The 19852-nt window shown below is 38.7% G+C and overlaps 1 protein-coding gene across 2 annotated transcripts in view; it reads left to right on the top strand.

The window, feature by feature from the left end:
* CFAP97 (cilia and flagella associated protein 97) overlaps positions 1 to 19852 on the top strand; it is a 41959-nt gene that overhangs the window by 4432 nt on the left and 17675 nt on the right. For both annotated transcript variants that reach the window (XM_040489927.1, XM_040489928.1), the window contains exon 2: positions 3977 to 5016. In XM_040489927.1, coding sequence (XP_040345861.1) covers positions 3993 to 5016 — 1024 coding nt within the window. In that variant the 5' untranslated portion in view covers positions 3977 to 3992. The remainder of the gene's footprint in view (positions 1 to 3976; positions 5017 to 19852) is intronic.

Genomic DNA, 19852 nt, shown 5'->3' with positions numbered 1-19852 from the left:
TTCAGTGACTATTTTAATTGGTCGTTTTTCTTTCTGAACTCAGGTGGGCAGAATTGGATTGACAATGACCAATCATACTATTTTTTTCTTTAAGTTTTTCTTAGTTAAGTAGGCTCTGGGGTGCCTGGGTGGCTCCTTTAAGTGTCTGACTTTTGATTTCTGCTCAGGTCATGATCTCATGGTTCTTGAGTTTGAGGCCCGCGCCAGGCTCTGTGTTGACAGTGCAGAGCCTGCTTGGGATTCTGTCTCCCTCTTTCTCTGCCCCTCCCCTGCTTGCACTCTCTCTCAAATATAAATAAATAAACATAAAAAAAAAAGTAGGCTCTAGACCCAATTGAGGGGCTCAGACTCACAACCCGGAAATCGAGAGTCACATGTTCTACCAACTGAGCCAAGCCAGGCGCCCCCAGTCACACTCCTTAGGTATGTGATGACCCACAATCAGCTTATAGTTGTTTAATGTATGTCCTTCCAGTCCGTGCTATGTAACTTTGTGCCTGTGAGGAATTTAGTTTTAAGTTTTACATAATTGTATTGTTGTTCATTTAATTTTGCTCTTTTAGTAAACTTTATTTTTATAGATCTCAGCTCACCCTTTTTGACTGACATATAGTATATTACATACAACATTTCATTTATCCATTTTCCTCTTATTAGACATTGAGTTTTTCCCTAACTCATTTCTATTATAAACAGTAGGGCTATGATGAACATCCTTGTACATGACCCAGAAACACAATTGGGAAGTGGTAGAACTAAGTTTGAGCCCGAGTGTGTCTGACTCAGTTCCTTCTTTTTCGTTGTGCAGACTCGCAGTCATCACTTATTTGCTTAATTTATTGCAAGGACACTATTATAATAACAGTAATGGAAATATAAAAAATGCAGTGGGATTGTTGGTTTTTCTTCTAACAGGTCGACTTAATTTTGCCCTTTTTCCCCCTGGTTTTTATTTAAGTGTGTAAATTGTATTATTAACCCAGTATGGCTAACAGTTTTGTAGTGTTCATTTTTATGCTGATATAATGATATCATATATCTCTGATATAAGCAGAGATCCACAACCTCCATAATCCAGTCATTTGGTAAATATTTTAGGCTTTGTGGACTATATAGTCTCATAGCTACTCAACTCTGCAGCTGTAGTGTGTAAAACTTTATTTACAAAAACAAATGGCAGGCCAGATTTGGCTCATGCACAGTAGCTGGCTGACTCCTGATATAATAATAATTTTGATGGAATCATAACATTCCTCTATTCAAGTTTTTTCAGTATTACTGAAATAATATGAGAATTCCATTCCTTCTTTTTAGTATTATATTCTTAGGATAAATTTCTGAAATGAAAGTACTGATTCAGAAGGCTTATGGCTTTCTTACAGCTCTGAAAATTAATTGCCAAAATCCTTTAAAAGAGATGTTTCAATTTTTATAAATTAAGAGAGTAAAAAAAGAGTAGACTTTAATTCCGTAATGGATAAATATGACATCTAAAACCTTATTAAATATCTTTTGAGGACTTTTGGAGGAGGCTTCCTTCTGCTGATTTGAGTTTTAAAACTTAAGAGGGCATTGATCTGTGCTATGAGAAATAATATTTTTTCTTTTTTTAGTAAATAATATTTCTTACATTTAATATTTAGGTATAAGTTACCTAATTTTTCTTAAATTTTTAAGATCTACTTACACATCTCAATTTAAATCAATTTAATTCTAGGGGCGCCTGGGTGGCTCAGTCGGTTAAGCGGCCGACTTCAGCTCAGGTCATGATCTCGCGGTTTGTGAGTTCGAGCCCCGCGTCGGGCTCAGTGCTGACAGCTCAGAGCCTGGAGCCTGTTTCAGAATCTGTGTCTCCCTCTCTCTGACCCTCCCCCGTTCATGCTCTGTCTCTCTCTGTCTCAAAAATAAATAAACGTTAAAAAAATTTAAAAAAAAAAAAATCAATTTAATTCTAATAATATGTTAGAATTTTAAAACTTATTTGTACTTTGATTAATCTGACTTAGCTTAAATTTCCCTGAACATTGTATGTCATTTGCGAGCTTGCAGCACAATTCAATTTTAGTATATTTAATTTTCTTATGTACCTTGAACATCTGACCAGGGATACTGACATATCTAATAGAGGAAGTCCTAGTAAGCACTTAGACTTTTTTTTTTTATTTTTTTATTTTATTTTGAGAGAGCGAGAGAGAGACAGTGTGTGAGTGGGGGAGAGGGAGACACAGAATACAAAGCAGGCTCCAGGCTCCCAGCCATTAGCACAGAGCCGAATGGGGGGCTCAAACCCACGAACCATGAGATCATGACCTGAGCTGCAGTTGGATGCTTAACCAACTGAGCCACTCAGGCACCCCAGCACTTAGACATTTTTTTTTTCAACTTTTTTTTTTTTTTTTTTTTTTTAATTTTTGGGACAGAGCAAGACAGAGCATGAACGGAGGAGGGGCAGAGAGAGAAGGAGACACAGAATCGGAAACAGGCTCCAGGCTCCGAGCCATCAGCCCAGAGCCTGACGTGGGGCTCGAACTCACGGACCGCGAGATCGTGACCTGGCTGAAGTCGGACGCTCAACTGACTGCGCCACCCAGGCGCCCCAACATTTTTAATAAACCTAATTATAAGTCTAACCTTACTAATTTAATCAGATTCCCTAAGTGTTTAAAAGTTGACTGTGAATAGTTAAATTTTTTAATATGCCTTATATTCTTCAAAACGTTAAAGGCAAAAAAAATTTACCCAATGATAAAATGTACTACCATATATACCTCTAATCTATCATATTAACCTATTGCATTAGTATTAGTAATGTAAGTTTGGTTGATTTTTAAATCATATTTGTACTTGATTTTATAGGTTGCAGTATCACTTCAACAATTAAAGGCTCCAGAGAATCATGATTGCTTTAGAATATAGATTATATAATCTTTTATTGTTTGATTTTACATAATAGAATTAATCATAATTTGAATATACTGAGCACAAAATTGGATTGTTGGCTATATGTTATTAGTTTATATATGCCTTTCCTTTAATGCAGCTCATATTATTTGCTCTTTTGAATGTCACTATGGACTAAAAGTTATCACAGAAGGACTTTTTCACTTTTATGTGTATTTTGGGGGGCACCTGGGTGGCTCAGTCAATTAAGCATCTGACTTCAGCTCAGGACATGGTCTCAGAGTTTGTGGGTTTGAACCCCGCATCGGGCTCTGTGCTGACAGCTCAGAGCCTGGAGCCTGCTTCAAGTTATGTGTCTCCCTCTCTCTGCTGCTCCCCTGCTCATGCTCTGTCCCTCTCTCAAAAATAAATAAACATTAAAAAAAAATTTTTTTAAGTGTATTTTGTGTGTTTTGTTTTTCAGTGTTAAATTGTGCAACCTGAACAGAGGAGGCCCCTTTAAACTGGAGCCTTTCTTGTATTACCATTATATCAGGCATATTTGAATATTGTGCCTTCTGGTAACAGTAAAATACTCTAGGCCTTTGTTTTTCTTTACCTCCAGAAATAGAATCAGCTACCTTCCAAGTCATTATGATTTTTTGATTCTTGTTTTGTTTTTGTTTTTGTTTTTTGTTTTTAGTGTAGAATGGTGTTAGAGGACAAATTCTGAATCCAAGCTGGCTTAGCTAATTTTAGGAGGTTTTAATATCATCCTTTCTTAGTCTAAATTAATTGTACTTCTAGAAGGCAGATTTTCCTTAGGGTTCACCTAGGTATATGTTTGTGATATGCTTGCCTTGATGACTCGTGAACTGAATTATTAGACTTACTTATTTTTCAAATCATTGGTACAATTTGTTATTACTCCTCTAGCCCCATTATCATTTCACTGAGTTAATATTTTTGGGGTGTTTTTGTCATGTTTCTTTATAATCAAACGTCTCAGTTTGAGATATGCAATTACTGTAAAAAAATGAAAAGTATTAAGAAATTATTCTTCAGTCTGATGGTAACACTGGCCTCTTTTTTTCAGATATATTTTTGCCATCATGGATCGTTTTGGAGATGTATCAGAAGGTGAAGTGGACCATTCTTTCTTTGACAGTGACTTTGAAGAAGAAAAGAAATGTGAAAGTAACTCAGTTTTTGACAAGCAAAATGATGACCCTAAAAGGAGAATAGACGAAGATACAGAAAATGTAAACTTGAAATTTGGAATACAAAGAAAGGAAAATGAAATAAAAAAGAAAATTCTTCCAGAAGAACACCCCGTAGAAAATGATAATATGCGAACCAGAAATTCTTTATCATTGTCCACTTCAAGATCAAAAAAATTGTGGAATGCTACAACAGGGCATAAAATACACTTACCCACTCCAAGTAGAATTCCCAAAATTGTGAAAGAAGGTGACGATGATTATTATACAGATGGAGAGGAGAGCAGTGATGATGGGAAAATGCAGCATGTCAGGTCCAAGTCAGCTAAACCACCTAATAACCTTAAAAAAAACATAAGTAAAAAGCATTCCAAAAGTAATTCTTCTTCCTCCTCTTCCTCTTTGTCTTCCTCATCTTCAAGTTCAGGTACAGATTGTTCAGATGCAGGGTCTGATAACTGTATTTCTGATACATCTCCATCATTAAAGAAACGTCTGTCTGGTGTAACCCACTTGTCACCAAAACAGAAATATAAATCAGGAGTAAAATCAACAGGAACACGACCTTCAAGTACTAAACCAAAAGTCAATGACTACACTGAGGAATCTGAAGATACTGTGACAGATGTCACTCCTCTCTCAACTCCAGACATCAGCCCTATTCAGTCTTTTGAACTGGGAGCATCAAATGATCAAAAAGTAAAAGTTAAAAGGCAAGAAAACGTGAGTCAAGAAGTATATGGAAATGTTGAGGATTTAAAAAATAATTCAAAATGTTTGAAATCAACCAAAAAGGGAAAAGAAAAAACTGGGCCTGATCTCACTCCAGAATCTTCAGTGTTAGATTCCAACGTAGACCATAGATATAAACAAAAAGTCTTACATGACACAATGGACCTCAATCATCTTTTGAAAGGTAAGTTTCTTTTCTTTTTAAAAGCTGTATATATTGAACTTACATATTAAACTTCATGGTATATTGAGCTTAAAATATCAATTGCTGTGAATTTGCATTGATTTTTCTAAATATATTTTATTGTTGGATAATTGATATTATAGTAACTTTTCCAATTACTCTATTTTACCGTAAAAATATCTGGAATATCATTTATACTATTGAAAAGCTAATTAACTAGGAGTAGAAACTACTTCACCCTAAATTTTGTTTTAGTGTCTTACAAAATCATAAAACCTAGAGGGAACAGCTAGATAAGATAAGTGAGGGAGGCGGAGCCAGATGTTTTTCACATTTGAGAGGGATGTGGGCATAAGATACATTTCGCTTTTTTCTTTAAGAAAGACAGCAGCGCTGAAGTTAAAAATATCCTAACCTGTTGTCTTCATGTCAGAGAAAGTGGTGAGAATGCTGGCAAATGAAAGAACTCAGAATAAACTGTAGGGAACTATTCAGATTTTAAGTTAAATATTAAAGAGCATTATTTGAAAATAATTACCAAGTTGATGAAACAACATAATTCAAGTTTCAGTTCCTTTAAGATTGAAAATTTTTTTGAAGTATAATTGACATAGAGTATTCTATTAGTTTCAGGTGTATATCATAATGATTCGATTCTTTTATACATTATGAAATGATCCCCATGATGAGTCTAGTTACCATCTGTTACCATACAAAGTTATTATAACTTTATTGGCTATATTCCTTATACTGTTCATTACATCCTCATGACTTAATTTATTTTTATAACTGGAAGTTTGGACCTCTTAATCCCCTTAGCTTATTTCATCCTCCCCTCCCCCAAGCCTTCTTCCCCTCTGGTAAGCAACAGTTTGTTTTCCTGTATCTAAGAGTTTTGTTTTGTTTGTTCATTTGTTTTGTTTTTTTAGATTCCACATACAAGTGAAAGACAAATATGGTATTTGTCTGACTTATCTCACTCAGCATCATACCCTCTAGGTCCATGTTGCCACAAATGGCAGGATCTCTTTCTTTTCTATGGCTGAGTAATATTCCATTGTATATATATATATATATATATATATATATATATATATATACCACATCTTCTCGATCCATCCATCTGTCAGTGGACACTTAGATTGCTTCCATATCTTGACTGTGGTGAGCAATGCTGCAGTGAGCATACGGGTGCATATTATCTCTTTAAATTGTTTTCATTTTCTTTGGCTAAATACCCAAAAGTGGATTGCTGGATCATATGGCATTTCTGGGTTTTTTTATTAAAAAAAATTTTTTTTTTTAATGTTTACTCATTTTTGAGAGACAGAGCGTGAGTGAGGGAGGGGCAGAGGGAGAGGGAGAGGGAGACACAGAATCCAAAACAGGCTCCAGGCTCCGAGCTGTCAGCACAGAGCCCGATGCGGGGCTCAAACTCACGAACTGTGAGATCATGACCTGAGCTGAAGTCAGACGCTCAACCGACTGAGCCACCCAGGCGCCCCTGGCATTTCCGTTTTTAATCTTTTGAGGAACTTCTGTCCTGTTTTCTGTAGTGGCTGCACCAATTTACATTCCCAACAGTATAAGAGGGTTCCCTTTTCTCTACATCCTCACCAACACTTGTTGTTTCTTGTGTTGTTGATTTTAGCCATTGTGACAGGTGATATCTCATTGTGGTTTTGATTTGCATTTCCCTAATGATTAGTTATGTTGAGCATCTTTTTATGTACCTATTGACCATCTGTATGTCATCTTTGGAAAAATATATATTCAGGTCTTGTGCCCTTTTTTGTTGTTAATTTTTTAATGAAAGTATAATTAATATACAGTGTTATTAGTTTCAGGTGCACAGTGTAATGATTCAACAAGTCTATACACTACTCAGTGCTCATCATAAGTGTACTCATAATCCCCTTTATCTTTTTCACCCATCCCCCCCACCTCCCCTCTGGCAACTACCATTCTCTGTATTTAAGAGTCTATTTGTCTCTTTTTTTCTTTGTTTTGTTTCTAAAATTGCATGTATGAGTGAAATCATATAGTATTTGTTTTTCTCTGACTTATTTCATTTAGTATTATCGTCTCTAGGTCTCCATGTTGTTGTAAATGGCAAGATTCCATTCTTTTTGATGACTGAATAGTATCCCACTGTGTGTGTATTTATATGTATACATATATACACACATATATACCACATCTTCTTTATCCATCTATGGATGGACTCTTGGGTTGCTTCCATATCTTGGCTACTGTAAGTAATATTTCAGTAAACATAAGGGTGCATATATTTTCAAATTAACGGTATGTTTTCTTTGGATAAATATCTAGTAGAATTACTGGATCATATGGTATTTCTATTTTTAATTTTTTGAGGAACCTCTCATACTGTTTTCCACAGTGGCTGCACCAGTTTGCATCCCCACCAACAGTGCTTGTCTTGTTTATTTTACCCACTCTGAGAAATATGAAGTAGTATTTCATTGTGGCCTATTCGGGTCCTCTACCCATTTTTTAATCAAGCTTTTTTTTTTTTTTTTGATAGTTTTTGAGAGTGTAAGTTCTTCATGTATTTTGGATATTAATTCCTTATCAGATGTATGATTCAAATATCTTCTCCCATTCATTAGGTTGCCTTTTCATTTTGTTGATGGTTTTCTTCACTGCGCAAAAGCTTCTTAGTTTGATGTAATCCTACTTTAGCTTTTATTACCCTTGCCTGAGGAGACTGAGCCAAAAAAATATTGCAAAGACTGATGTCACGGAGCTTACTTCCTATGTTTTCTTCTAGGAGTTACATTCTACAGGTCTTACATTCAAATCTTTAATCCATTTTGAGTTTATTTTTATATATGGTAGAAGATAGTCTAATTTCTTTATTTTACATATAGCTGTCCAGTTTTTCTAACACCATTTATGGAAGAGACTGTCTTTTCCCCATTGTATGATCTCACCGTCTTTGTCACAGATTGACTATGTGTGTGTGTTCTTATTTCTGGGCTCTCTGTTCTATTCCCTTCATCTACGTGTCTGTTTCTGTGCCAGTCCATACTCTTTTGAATACTGTAGCTTTGTAGTAGAGTTTGAAATCAGGAAGTATAATGCCTCCAGCTTTTTTATTCTTTTTCAATATTGGCGTGGCTATTTGGGGTCTTTTGTTTTTCCATACAAATTTTAGGATGCTTTGTTCTAGCTCTGTGAAAAATGCCATTGGCATTTTGATGGGGATTGTACTGAATCTATAAATTGTTTTGGGTAGTATGGACATTTTAAGAATATTAATCTTCTAACCCATGAGCATGATATATTCTTTCACAAGCTGTAAATACTTTTTAATTAGTAAAAATCTTTAGTGCTGTATTTCCACATCAATTTATTATTACTTTTTGGATATGTCAATTTGTTGTTATTATTTGGTGTGAAAGAAACTATATTTTAGGTAAAGTAAAAGCAAGTTGAAACGTTACCTTTACACTAGTTAACATAACTGTGAAATATTAGGTTTCCAGGTTAGATTTTAGGTCAGTTGAAGACAACATTTTTATTTATTTATTTTTTAATTTTTAAAAAAATGTTCATTTATTTTGAGAGACAGAGTACATGCAGGGGAGGGGCAGAGAGAAAGGGAGACACAGAATCCAAAGCAGGCTCCAGGCTCTGAGTTGTCATTATAGAGCCCGACACAGGGCTCGAACTCACGAGCTGCGAGATCATAACCAGAGCCAAAGTTGGACGCAGAACTGACTGAACCACCCAGGCTCCCTAAAGACAACATTTTTAATTTTGTAGGTTTTTTCTTTGCTCTGATTGTACCTATTGATTGTTTAGTATGTCTGAAAAATCAGACTCTTGGCTTTGCCCATCATCATCTATGTTTTAGGCCTCCACTCACTGTTCTGATAAATGCTCCTTCAGTCTCTTAAAACTTTCAGGATTGAGGAGTTTTTTTTTTTTATTCTTGGCCCTTGTGTCTTCCCCTAACAACGAGAGTGATCTTTTAAAAATAAAATCAGTCTTACCAGTTTCCTTCTTAATTCTTCAGTAGGCTTACTCGTACATTAAAAGTAAAATCCAGGGCACCTGGGTGACTTAGGTGAACATCTGACTTGATTTCGGTTCAGATAAGATCCCAGTGTCCTGGGATGGAGCCCCGCATCCAGCTCTGTACAGAGTCTGGAGTCCGCTTAAGATTATTTCTGTCCCTCTGCCCCTCTCTTACTCTCACGCGTGCACGCGTGCGCTCTCTCTCTCTCTCTCTCTCTCTCTCAAATAAGGAAAAGTAAAATCCAAATTCCTTACAGTAGCCTAACAGACTCAGTATTAGTGATTCTTACCCTACGTGGTATATTAGTGTCATACTGATGCCTAGGCTCTGCTACAGGAATTCCAACGCAGTTAGTCTCATGTCCTTTAAAGTTGATGAAAACCATTAGTCTACATCATATGGATATCCTGCAACTCCTTTTTTTTTTAATTTTTTTAAATATGTATTTATTTTTGAGAGAGAGAGAGGGAGAGAGAGACAGAGCGTGAGCAGGGGCGGGGCAGAGAGAGAGGGAGACAGAACCTGAAGCAGGCTCCAGGCTCTGAGATGTCAGCACAGAGCCCGACGAGGGGCTCGAACTCACAAACCGCAAGATCATGACCTGAGCTGAAGTCGGAGGCTTAACCCACTGAGCCACCCAGGCACCCCCCCCCTTTCTTTTTTTTAAATCTCTTATTACCTTGTTCCAGTCACAATGCTTCCTTACCATTCTCAGGATACTTTGTATTTATGGGGTATTTCCACTTGCTGTTGCCTTTTTTCTTTGCATAGGGTGCTTCTGTCTGTTGCTCAAGTCTTAGTTTGTATATCACCCACTCAGAGATACTTTTTCTGAATGTTCTGTCTTGAGTAGCTTCACATCTCTATTTCACATCTCTGGCTCTCTGTCACAAAGCCTGTTTCCTTCCATCAGAATACTTACCAGACCCTGGAATTAGTGTAGTTTGCTTACTTATTTCTGCCACTAGAGTATAAGCAACATGAGGGCAGGATCTTGCTCATTGCTAGAATCTCCAAATTCAGCAGGTATTGGCACAAAAGAGACACTATTGGTCAATGAAGGAACTGAGGAACCCAGCTACAGTGTTGGGAACTGTACTTCATATGTTTCACTGAAATTTAATTTTTTTTAACAATTACCTATTCTTAGATTTGCCATCTGAAATACACAGAATACATGTGTGCTTCCTTCAGAGTTATAATTGTTAATATATCTGATTAATTTTCTTTGTTAGGGAAAATCTCTATTTCTTTATCAAGCATCCTCTGTAACAATTAAAAAAAAATTTTTTTTAACGTTTATTTTTGAGACAGAGAGAGACAGAGCATGAACGGGGGAGGGGCAGAGAGAGAGGGAGACACAGAATCGGAAACAGGCTCCAGGCTCTGAGCCATCAGCCCAGAGCCCGACGCGGGGCTCAAACTCATGGACCGCGAGATCGTGACCTGAGCTGAAGTCGGACACTTAACCGACTGAGCCACCCAGGCGCCCCACACTGTAACAATTTTTAATTTAAAAAAAATTTTTATGGCCACTTTCCAGTCTGTAAGATCACTTGTATGATTCAAGTCGAGGACTGTACCTACAACTCTTCCAGATTTCCAGCACCAACCCCGGTGCTCTAGCACAACAGTTGACAAACTTTTGGGCCTTAAGACCAAAAGCATTTACACTCTTTTCTTTTGTTTTTAAAAAAGCATCTACACTCTTATTAAAAATTATTGAGGACCCCAAAGAACCTTTTGTTTATGTGGATTATATCTATAAATGTTTACCATATTAGAAATTATATGAGGAATTTAAACAATATTTATTAATTCATCTAAGAATAATGGTAATAAACCAATAATGGTAATAAGTAACATACTTCATGAAACATATTTCAAAAAAAAAAAAAAAAAAGAGTAATTTTTGCTAATCTCTAATGCCTGGCAATAGAAGATACCTGGATTCTCATATTGACTTCTGCATACAACTGTTGTGATATGTTATTTTGGCTGAAGTATGTGAAGAAAATCTGGTCTCACACAGGTATGTTTGGAAAACGGAGGAGTATTTTAATAGCCTGTTCAATTAATTTTAGATATTCTTTGGCACCATAGCAAGATTCCACATTAGTTGCATTGTGAAATTTGAAACTAATTAATTCATAGTCTTTACATTATAATTTACTTGCCAATCGTACATCTTGAATGTGTCTTTCTTTAATTTTTTTTTTTTACATTTATTTTTGAGAAACAGAGTGAGACAAAGCATGAGCGGGGGAGGGGCAGAGAGAGAAGAAGACACAGAATCCAAAGCAGTCTCCAGGCTCTGAGCAAGCGGTCAGCACAGAGCCTGATGCGGGGCTTGAACCCACAAACTGTGAGATCATGACCTGAGCTGAAGTCGGACGCTCAACTGACTGAGCCACCCAGGCGCCCCTGCAAAATTTTTTTTTTTAATGTTTATGTATTTATTTATTTTTAACGTTTATTTATTTTTGAGACAGAGAAAGACAGAGCATGAAGGGGGGAGGGGCAGAGAGAGAGGGAGACACAGAATCGAAAGCAGGCTCCAGGCTCTGAGCCATCAGCCCAGAGCCCGACGCAGGGCTCGAACTCACGGACCGCGAGATCGTGACCTGAGCTGAAGTCGGACCCTTAACCGACTGAGCCACCCAGGCGCCCCCCCCCAGCAAATTTTTTAATAAAATTTTTTAAATGTAGCAGACTAACATTTGGCATATAAAGTATCCCATCAAATTTTCTTAAAATTAGGTTTGAAAAAAGTGACATATATTGAAAAGAAATAATGTTACAGAAAATTAATGAAAATGCATAATATGACTTGCAGGTTTTATTGTGTGTGTGTTTTTTTTAATACTGTTTGATTAAGTTATCATTTGCATTTTAAGGGCCCACTGTTGCATTTTTTTTTTTTTTACATTTATTTTTGAGAGACAGAGAGAGAGACAGAGCTTGAGCAGGGGAGGGGCAGAGAGCAAGGGAGACACAGAATCTGAATCAGGCTCCAGGCTCCGAGCTGTCAGCACAGAGCCGACGCGGGGCTCAAACTCACGAACTGTGAGATCAAGACCTGAGCTGAAGTCGGACGTTTAACCGACTGAGCCACCCAGGCGCCCCTGCATTTTTTATTTTTATAAGTACTTTTTGATTCCACAAATTACAAGCACCACTCTATCCTAGGAATTGGCTGGGTGGGGGACACATCCAGTAAAAAGCTTCTTTTAGGAAGAAAGCCCATGACTCTTTTAGAATTGTCAGATTTTGAAAAAGCCATCTAAAAAAGCCATCATCTCAGTGAATCACTGAGCTTTTTTTTCAGGACTATTGATGATTAACTGTTTGTATTAGGATGATTTTGGAAACGGTATTTCTCACCTAACAAGAATTCCAGAAATAGATCGTGCTTGAGGGTTGACCAGTACAGTGGCTCAAAAATGTCCTCAGGGACCCAGGTTCTACCACTGTGTTCGTCCAGCTGTGTGGTGTTGGTTTCATTCTAAGGCTAGTAGGAAATGTCTGCAGAATTTTTAGTATTCATATCCAGACATGATGATGTCCAGGCAAAGGGAAACTGTTTCTTCCTCTGGCTTTCTCAGAATGGAGGAAACTTTAAAGAAGCACTCTCAACTGACTCATGTCTCACTGCCCAGAATTGGGTAACACTCCTATTCCTAAAACATTCATTGGCAAGAGGAATGGGATTATTGTGGGCTGGTCATTCACCCTAGAGTTAGGGTTGGGAGTCAGGAGAACGGAAGGAATCTTCCCCTTAAGGACAGGGCTTCGTAGGAAAGGGATAGGTAGGTGTCTTTAAAAGGGAAGTGGGGTGGGAAGACTTGTTAAGAAGAAATGAAGAGGAGGGGCATCTGGGTGGTTAAGTGTCCAACTGACTCTTGATTTCCGCTCAGGTCAGGATCTCACGGTTGGGTTCCTAAGATCTAGGCCTGTGTGCACTGACAGCACAGAGCTGGCTTGGGATTCTCTCTGCCCCTCTCCCCCACTCAGTCACATGTGCATGCTCGCTCACGCATGCACAGGCTCTCTTTCTCTCTCTCTCAAAATAAATAAGTACGAAAAAAAAAAAAAAATAAATAAATAAATACGTTTTTTTAAAAAAAAAAAGGAGGAGGAAAGTAGAAATGTATGCTAATTGGGCATCCACAAGGCCAAGGTTTCTTAAGCTTTAATATGCATACAGGTCCTTGGAGAGCCTCTTAAAATGCAGATTCTGGTTCATTAAATCTAGAGTAAAACACAAGGAACTACATTTCTAGTCAGCTTGGTGGTGATACCTTGGCTGATGGCGATACCGGTCTCCAAGGACCCTAGTATTGAGATTCAAGACACAAAAAACTATTTGGTTTCGCTGAAGAAACATACAGGTATCTCTCACTATTCCTGTCTAATTCTTTTTGGAAACTTAATTGGATATAGGAAGCCTAAACATTTTTCCCACCCCAAATCCCTGAAAAGTTTCTCCTCCAAATATAATTGAAGCACTGAAATACTGTTTAAACACAGAAACTGAGCTAAATGTAGGAGGAAAATTTATTCATACTGCTGCACGGTAGGGAACCCTGATCTGAGTGACCTGGTTATAAGTAGTGCTCAGAGCTTTTAAAGGTACAGGAACAAAGGTGGCATTTTGCCACTTGGTACATCTGTTACTGGAGCCCTTAATCCACAAGGGTTCCTTTATTAGCAGTAAAATACTTTACTTATTTCTTTTTAATTTTTTTTAAGTTTATTTATTTTGAGAGAGAGCGTGCGAGCAGGGGAGGGGCAGAGAAAGAGGGAGACAGAGAATCCCAAGCAGGCTCCACACTGTCAGCACAGAGCCTGATGCCAGGCTTGAACTCATGAATTGTGAGATCATGACCTGAGCCAAAATCAAGAGTCGGACACTTAACTGACTGAGCCACCCAGGCACTCCTTTAACAGTAAAAGATTTGAAACACTAATCATGGCCAACAGTCTATTGCAAAAAGTATTTCTGTCTTTCAAAATTATTATTCGTGCTCGATTGACCCACTGTTTTTCAGATCCAAGAATATTTTTGTAAGGATTCTTAGTTTTTCCCCGTAAAACTAAAACATTGGACCTGGTAAGATAGAGATGTGTGCATGGCCAGCCTATCTATGCCTTTTCTGCACGCATTTCTCAATATACTTTATCACTTTCAACTTACACTCTTTGGGCTCTTCTAGGCCTCTTAGGCTCAACTAATTTCTTCATAACCTTTTCCACTTCAAATGAAGAAGACAACAGTGGCAATGCATACCACAGCTCAGAAATTGTGAGCAGGAGAGGTGCCTGGGTGACTCAGTCGGTTAAGCATCCGACTTTGGCTCAGGTCTTGATCTCACGGCTTGTGAGTTCCCAGCCCCGCATCAGGCTCTGTGCTGACAGCTCAGCCTGGAGCCTCTTCAGATTCTGTGTCTTTCTCTCTCTCTCTCTCTCTCTCTCTCTCCACCCCTCCCTCGCTCGTACTCTGTCTCTCTCTGTCTCTCAAAAATAAATAATCATTAAAAAAAAATTAAAAAAAGAAATTGTGAGCAGGTAATGTGATGCCATCAGAGAACAGCTGAGGTGGGAGCACAGCATACTCTGCACCCTCTCAATTTAAACATCATGTTAAAATGGTTTATTGTTTTGATTAAAAATTTAGTGAGCTATTAGAGGAACTATTGGGCCAGAGTTCAGATAGTGAGGGATGCCTGCATAGCTAACAGTGTTAATGTTATTTACTGGTTTCAAATAAACTTGTTAACAAGTTTGTAAATTCGAACTATAAAATATTAAGCCTGGGAAACAAAGGTTAATCAAAGAATGTAAAATCAAGTCTCCCAGTTATAGGTCAGAGAACAGTGATACAATATTAAGCTTGGTTACTTACAAAATGTGGTGAAGAAAATTCTAGAAGTGGAATCAGAAGATTTTTGGCTTCTGGGTCTCATCCATGTGACCATAGACAAGCAGTTAACTGTGCCCTAGTTTCTTCATTTGTAGCATTAGGTAGTTGATGTAGGTTGCTAAGGTATATTCTAAGTTCAGAGTTCTGGGGTTCTATGAGAACTATTAGAAGGGAAGATTAGTGTGGACTAGCATTATTAAGTGTGTGGCTTTATTTACTTAGTTACCTATTTATTTTCTTATTTGTTTATTTTAGATATCTTACTTTAAAGTAGACCTTGAAAGTTTAGTAGGATTTCTAAATATTTCAGCCTCTTTTAGCTCAATTAGGTGGCTGCTTTGGGGAGACTTCCCACCCCACCCCAAGCCTGCCTTGACTATTTAAATGTTCATAAGGTGTGGTTGGAATTAAGTTCTTCGGCCTTGGTCTGTAAAGCACCGAATAGGCAGGCAGAGAGGACATTTTGAAAGTGGAGTAAACAAAAGTTTATGCGTTGGGTTATGGCATGAATCTCATGTTTGGAGAGCAGTGAATAAACGGACATGACCACATTTGAAGGTATGTTTCGTACTTTGTACAGGTGAAATTAGGTCAGTTTAGGAAGAATCTGCAGGGCAAAATTGACACATTTTGGAAACGTACCACCTAGATTCTATGTGAAATAATTAGATGCATCATGAGAGGATGTATCCTGAGAAGAACAACTAATGTAAGAGAAAGATAGGATTAAGGCAGCATTGATGAGTGATGAAAGTGGTTGCACTTACTGTTCAGCTGATAGCATCACCCGGGAATGAAGCAAGCGCCTTACTGCAGGGGAGGGCATGGGCCTGTTACACTCCTGGGGAAGAGGCTGCCTGTCCTGAGAGTAGCTCCTGCCCCATCCCCCCGGGCAGTACCTCATCCCTTTACTGGCAGGCTTCAGCGAACAAGGTTTAGATAGGTGAGTAGGAAATCTCAGACATTGTCAGCTCACTACCAAGTATTAGTACCTTTGGAGAAAAGCTAAAATCAGCCAGAGGCACCAGACTCGTAGATGAAGGACATAATACTTGAAATAGAGCTCAGTGATTTTTTATGGAGAGTAGCTGCAGGACCCCACTATTTCCACTAATAAAACAAATTTGCCTTTTACCTCACTCTCCTGTCTTGTGTGCACAGTGGCTTTTCTAGGGGCTGTACTACAGTGACAGACAGCACACCACACTGAATGCAGAAGCAGACGTGGATCCAGCTGTCTTCTATTAAGGCAGGCGTTAAAATATTTGCAAGAATTAAATCTGCCATTCTCCTCGCCAATTATTGGTTTTTTTGTAAAAGAACTATTAACCTATCACTGGTTTATTATTTCCAGATAAATGAAGATCTTTAAATGTTTTTACTTTTAACTTTGAAGTTTATTTTGAGAGAGAGAATCTCAAGTAGGTTCAACACACAGCACAGAGCCCCATGCAGGGTTCTATCTCATGCCTGTTATATCATGACCTGAGCCAAAGTCAAGAGTCGGGGCCCTCAACTGACTGAGCCACCCACACACCCTACTTTAAAATTTCTTTTAGGGGCGCCTGGGTGGCGCAGTCGGTTAAGCGTCCGACTTCAGCCAGGTCACGATCTCGCGGTCCGTGAGTTCGAGCCCCGCGTCGGGCTCTGGGCTGATGGCTCAGAGCCTGGAGCCTGTTTCCGATTCTGTGTCTCCCTCTCTCTCTGCCCCTCCCCCGTTCATGCTCTGTCTCTCTCTGTCCCAAAAATAAATAAATGTTGAAAAAAATTTTTTTAATTTCTTTTAATGTTTACTTTATTTGATTGATTGAGAGAGAGCAATCGTGAGCCACAGAGGGGCAGAGAGAGAGGGAACAAATCCCAAACAGGCTCTGCATTATCAGTGCCAAGCCCGACATGGGCTTGATCCATGACCCTGGGATCATGACCTCAGCTGAAATCAAGAGTCAGACGCTTAACCGACTGAGCCACTCAGGTGCCCCCTACTTGTAATTTCTAACATAGTAAATATTGATAGATATAGCTCACATAAACATTCTTTGGGGTCCTCAATAATCTTTAGGTGTGCAAAAGGGTCCTGAGACCAAAAAACATAACTTCTATTCTAGAAGGAAGTAATTAGAATATTTGATTTGCAGTGTATTAGAGGGGAAAAAAATTAACAGTCTTTCTAAAGGGGAAACAATGGGGAAAAAAAACAAAAAAAGTATTTAAAAAAAAGATGGGGCACCTATGTGGCTCAGTCAGTTAAGCATTAGACTCTTGATTTTGGCTCAAGTCATGATCTTACGGTTTGTGACGTCATGCCCCATGTTGAGCTCTGTACTGACAGCACGGAGCCTGCTTCAGATTGTCTCCCTCTCAGTGCCCTTCCTCTGCTCACTTGCTCACTCTCTCAAAATAAATAAACTTTAAAAAAATGAAAAAGATTGTAGGAAGAGATCAAACAGTATAAGTAGGTGGTTTCAACTTACCAGAAGATGCTATCAGAATATCTTTAAGAATTTAAATCAAATCCAACCTAAAAAGACATTTTAAGTCGTAGGAAGAATGGAAAAATAAAGGCTTGAAAAAGATATGCTTAGGCAGGTATTAACAAGGAGAAAATAGAGGTATCAATCCTAACAGTATGCAAAATAGAATTCAAGAAGTGAATTTGTCCCACTAAAGGGACAAAGAAGTATTTTACATTAATAAACTGACCACAGATCTACCAAAGAGACTGATAAAAAGCAAAACAGAACTAGACCATGAAATGGACGGAGCCGTAATCGCTGTGGAAGACTGATTGATTGATTACATCATACACACAGAAAACTTAACTGCTTGCTTATGGAATAAATGTCCACATGTGTTTTGTCTGTTACACAATATTTAAAGTGACGAAATGCCAGTTACTGTTGCTACATAACCAATTAGCCCAGCACTGGGGTGTGGAGAGACTCCAGGGTAGGGTGACTTGATGGCTGGGGACTGGAATCAGCTGGGTGCTGATTTATTGATTTGTCAGGTGTCTGGGCTTGCGATGACTTAAAGACCAGACTTTGCATGGGTCCCGACTTCTTCACATATGGTGGCCTCGGTGTAGCTGGATTTCTTATTCTTAACACGGTGGCTCAGGGCTCCACGTACAGTGTTGAAGGAAACAAGGCAGTAACCTCATCCCCTTTTATGACCTAGCCTCAGAATGTGATCATGCTAGTCCTATAGCATCATTTCTTCCACATTCCTTTAGTTTAAATGATTATAAACCTTCCCAGATTTAAGAGGGAGGGACATATACCCTCCATCCTAAGGGGAGGACTGTCAGGTAGCTTATGGACATGTTTCAAAACCTCTTTAGTCCAACATACTGCTTTACATTCCTTCAAACGTAAAAAATACATTCCTCTTTTCAAAGATCCCCCACCCCCAACCTTGACATTGAGGGTCTAAATCAGGTCTAAGTGCAGCCGAACCTCACTCGTGGGTCCTCGGTCATATCTCCTTGAGTACTGGGGCAGGCTTCTGCCAGGAGAGATTAGGAAGGCGTAGTAGTTATATTTTTGAACCCCGTAAGTCCTAGTTCTTCTGTATTCTGTGTTTTAACTGAAAACTGATCGGTTCTTGTTTTTAGCTCCTCTCTTTCCTTTTTCATTATGGATACGATCAACCTTTAATAACTCTCAGCATCCTGCACGGGGATCTACTTAGCCAAATCCGCCAGTGGCGGGTATTTTTTCCATTTTCCTAGTCACCACTGGCAACAGTTTTGCTAAAATTCTGTCACTTCATCCTCTACATCAGCAGTCTCCTCCAGACCCTTCCAGCTCTGGTCTCAAAGCTAGTATTTTAGGTTTTTATTGCAGTAGTACTCCAATTACTGGTACCCAGTTTTGTGTTAGTTATTGTTGCTTTGCTAACAAAACACAAAACTTAGATGTGTAAAAGCAGCAACCTAGGATGACTCTAAAGACTAGGATCGCAATGCCTACACGTGGCCCCTTTATGTGGTTCAATTTCCTCACAACATGGCAGCTTCAGGCTAGTCAGACACAGGGTGGCTCAGGGGCCCAAGTACAAGTATTCCAGCAAACAAGGTTGGGGGGCTATAGGGGGTGCATCTCCTCCTTTGCCTAGCCTTGAAAGTCACACTTTTGGCTATATTGTTTTGGTCCACACAGTTTCAAGCCTGCCCAGATTCAAAGGAAGGGGGTGGGAAGAATGTCACAGAATTTCTCATCTGACAAGTTCATGAAGAAGACAAATTTAGTAAATTCAGTTGTTATTCCTTGCATTGAGACCTCTCAGCTACAGGTGTTGGATTTTTTTCTTTAAACCTTTAAAAATAACTTTATGTTTTTAGGTTTCTTTATTTTGAAAGAGAGATTGCTCACATGCAGGGAAGGGTGGAGAGAGAGGGAGAGAGAGAATATAAAGCAGTCTCCACAACATGAGTGTGGAGCCCGATGTGGTACTCAAACTTGCGAACTGTTGAGATCATGACATGAACCAAAGTCAGATGCTTAACCGACTGAGCCACCCAGGCATCCCTAAAAATAACTTTAGAAAGAAAATACCATTGATTTTTTTAATAAGGATCATGAATATGCCTACAGGATGTTGTTGTTTTTGTTTACGTTTATTTGTTTTTCAGAGAGAGAGAGAGAGAGAGAGAGTGCGCGCACCCACAAGTAGGGGAGGGGCAGAGAGAGAGATCTGAAACAGGTTCCATGCTGTCAGCAGAGCCCAATGCGGGGCTGGAACCCATGAACCGTGAGATCATGACCTGAGCTGAAGTCGGTTGCTTAACTGACTGAGCCACCCAGGTGCCCCCAGATATGTGTGTGTGTGTGTGTGTGTGTGTGTGTGTGTGTGTGTGTGTGTGT

This window comes from Herpailurus yagouaroundi, unplaced genomic scaffold (assembly GCF_014898765.1).
Source record: "Herpailurus yagouaroundi ecotype Mexico unplaced genomic scaffold, PumYag 181, whole genome shotgun sequence".
In the NCBI taxonomy this organism is placed as follows: domain Eukaryota; kingdom Metazoa; phylum Chordata; class Mammalia; order Carnivora; family Felidae; genus Herpailurus; species Herpailurus yagouaroundi.
This window is presented reverse-complemented; position numbering and strand designations above follow the sequence as displayed.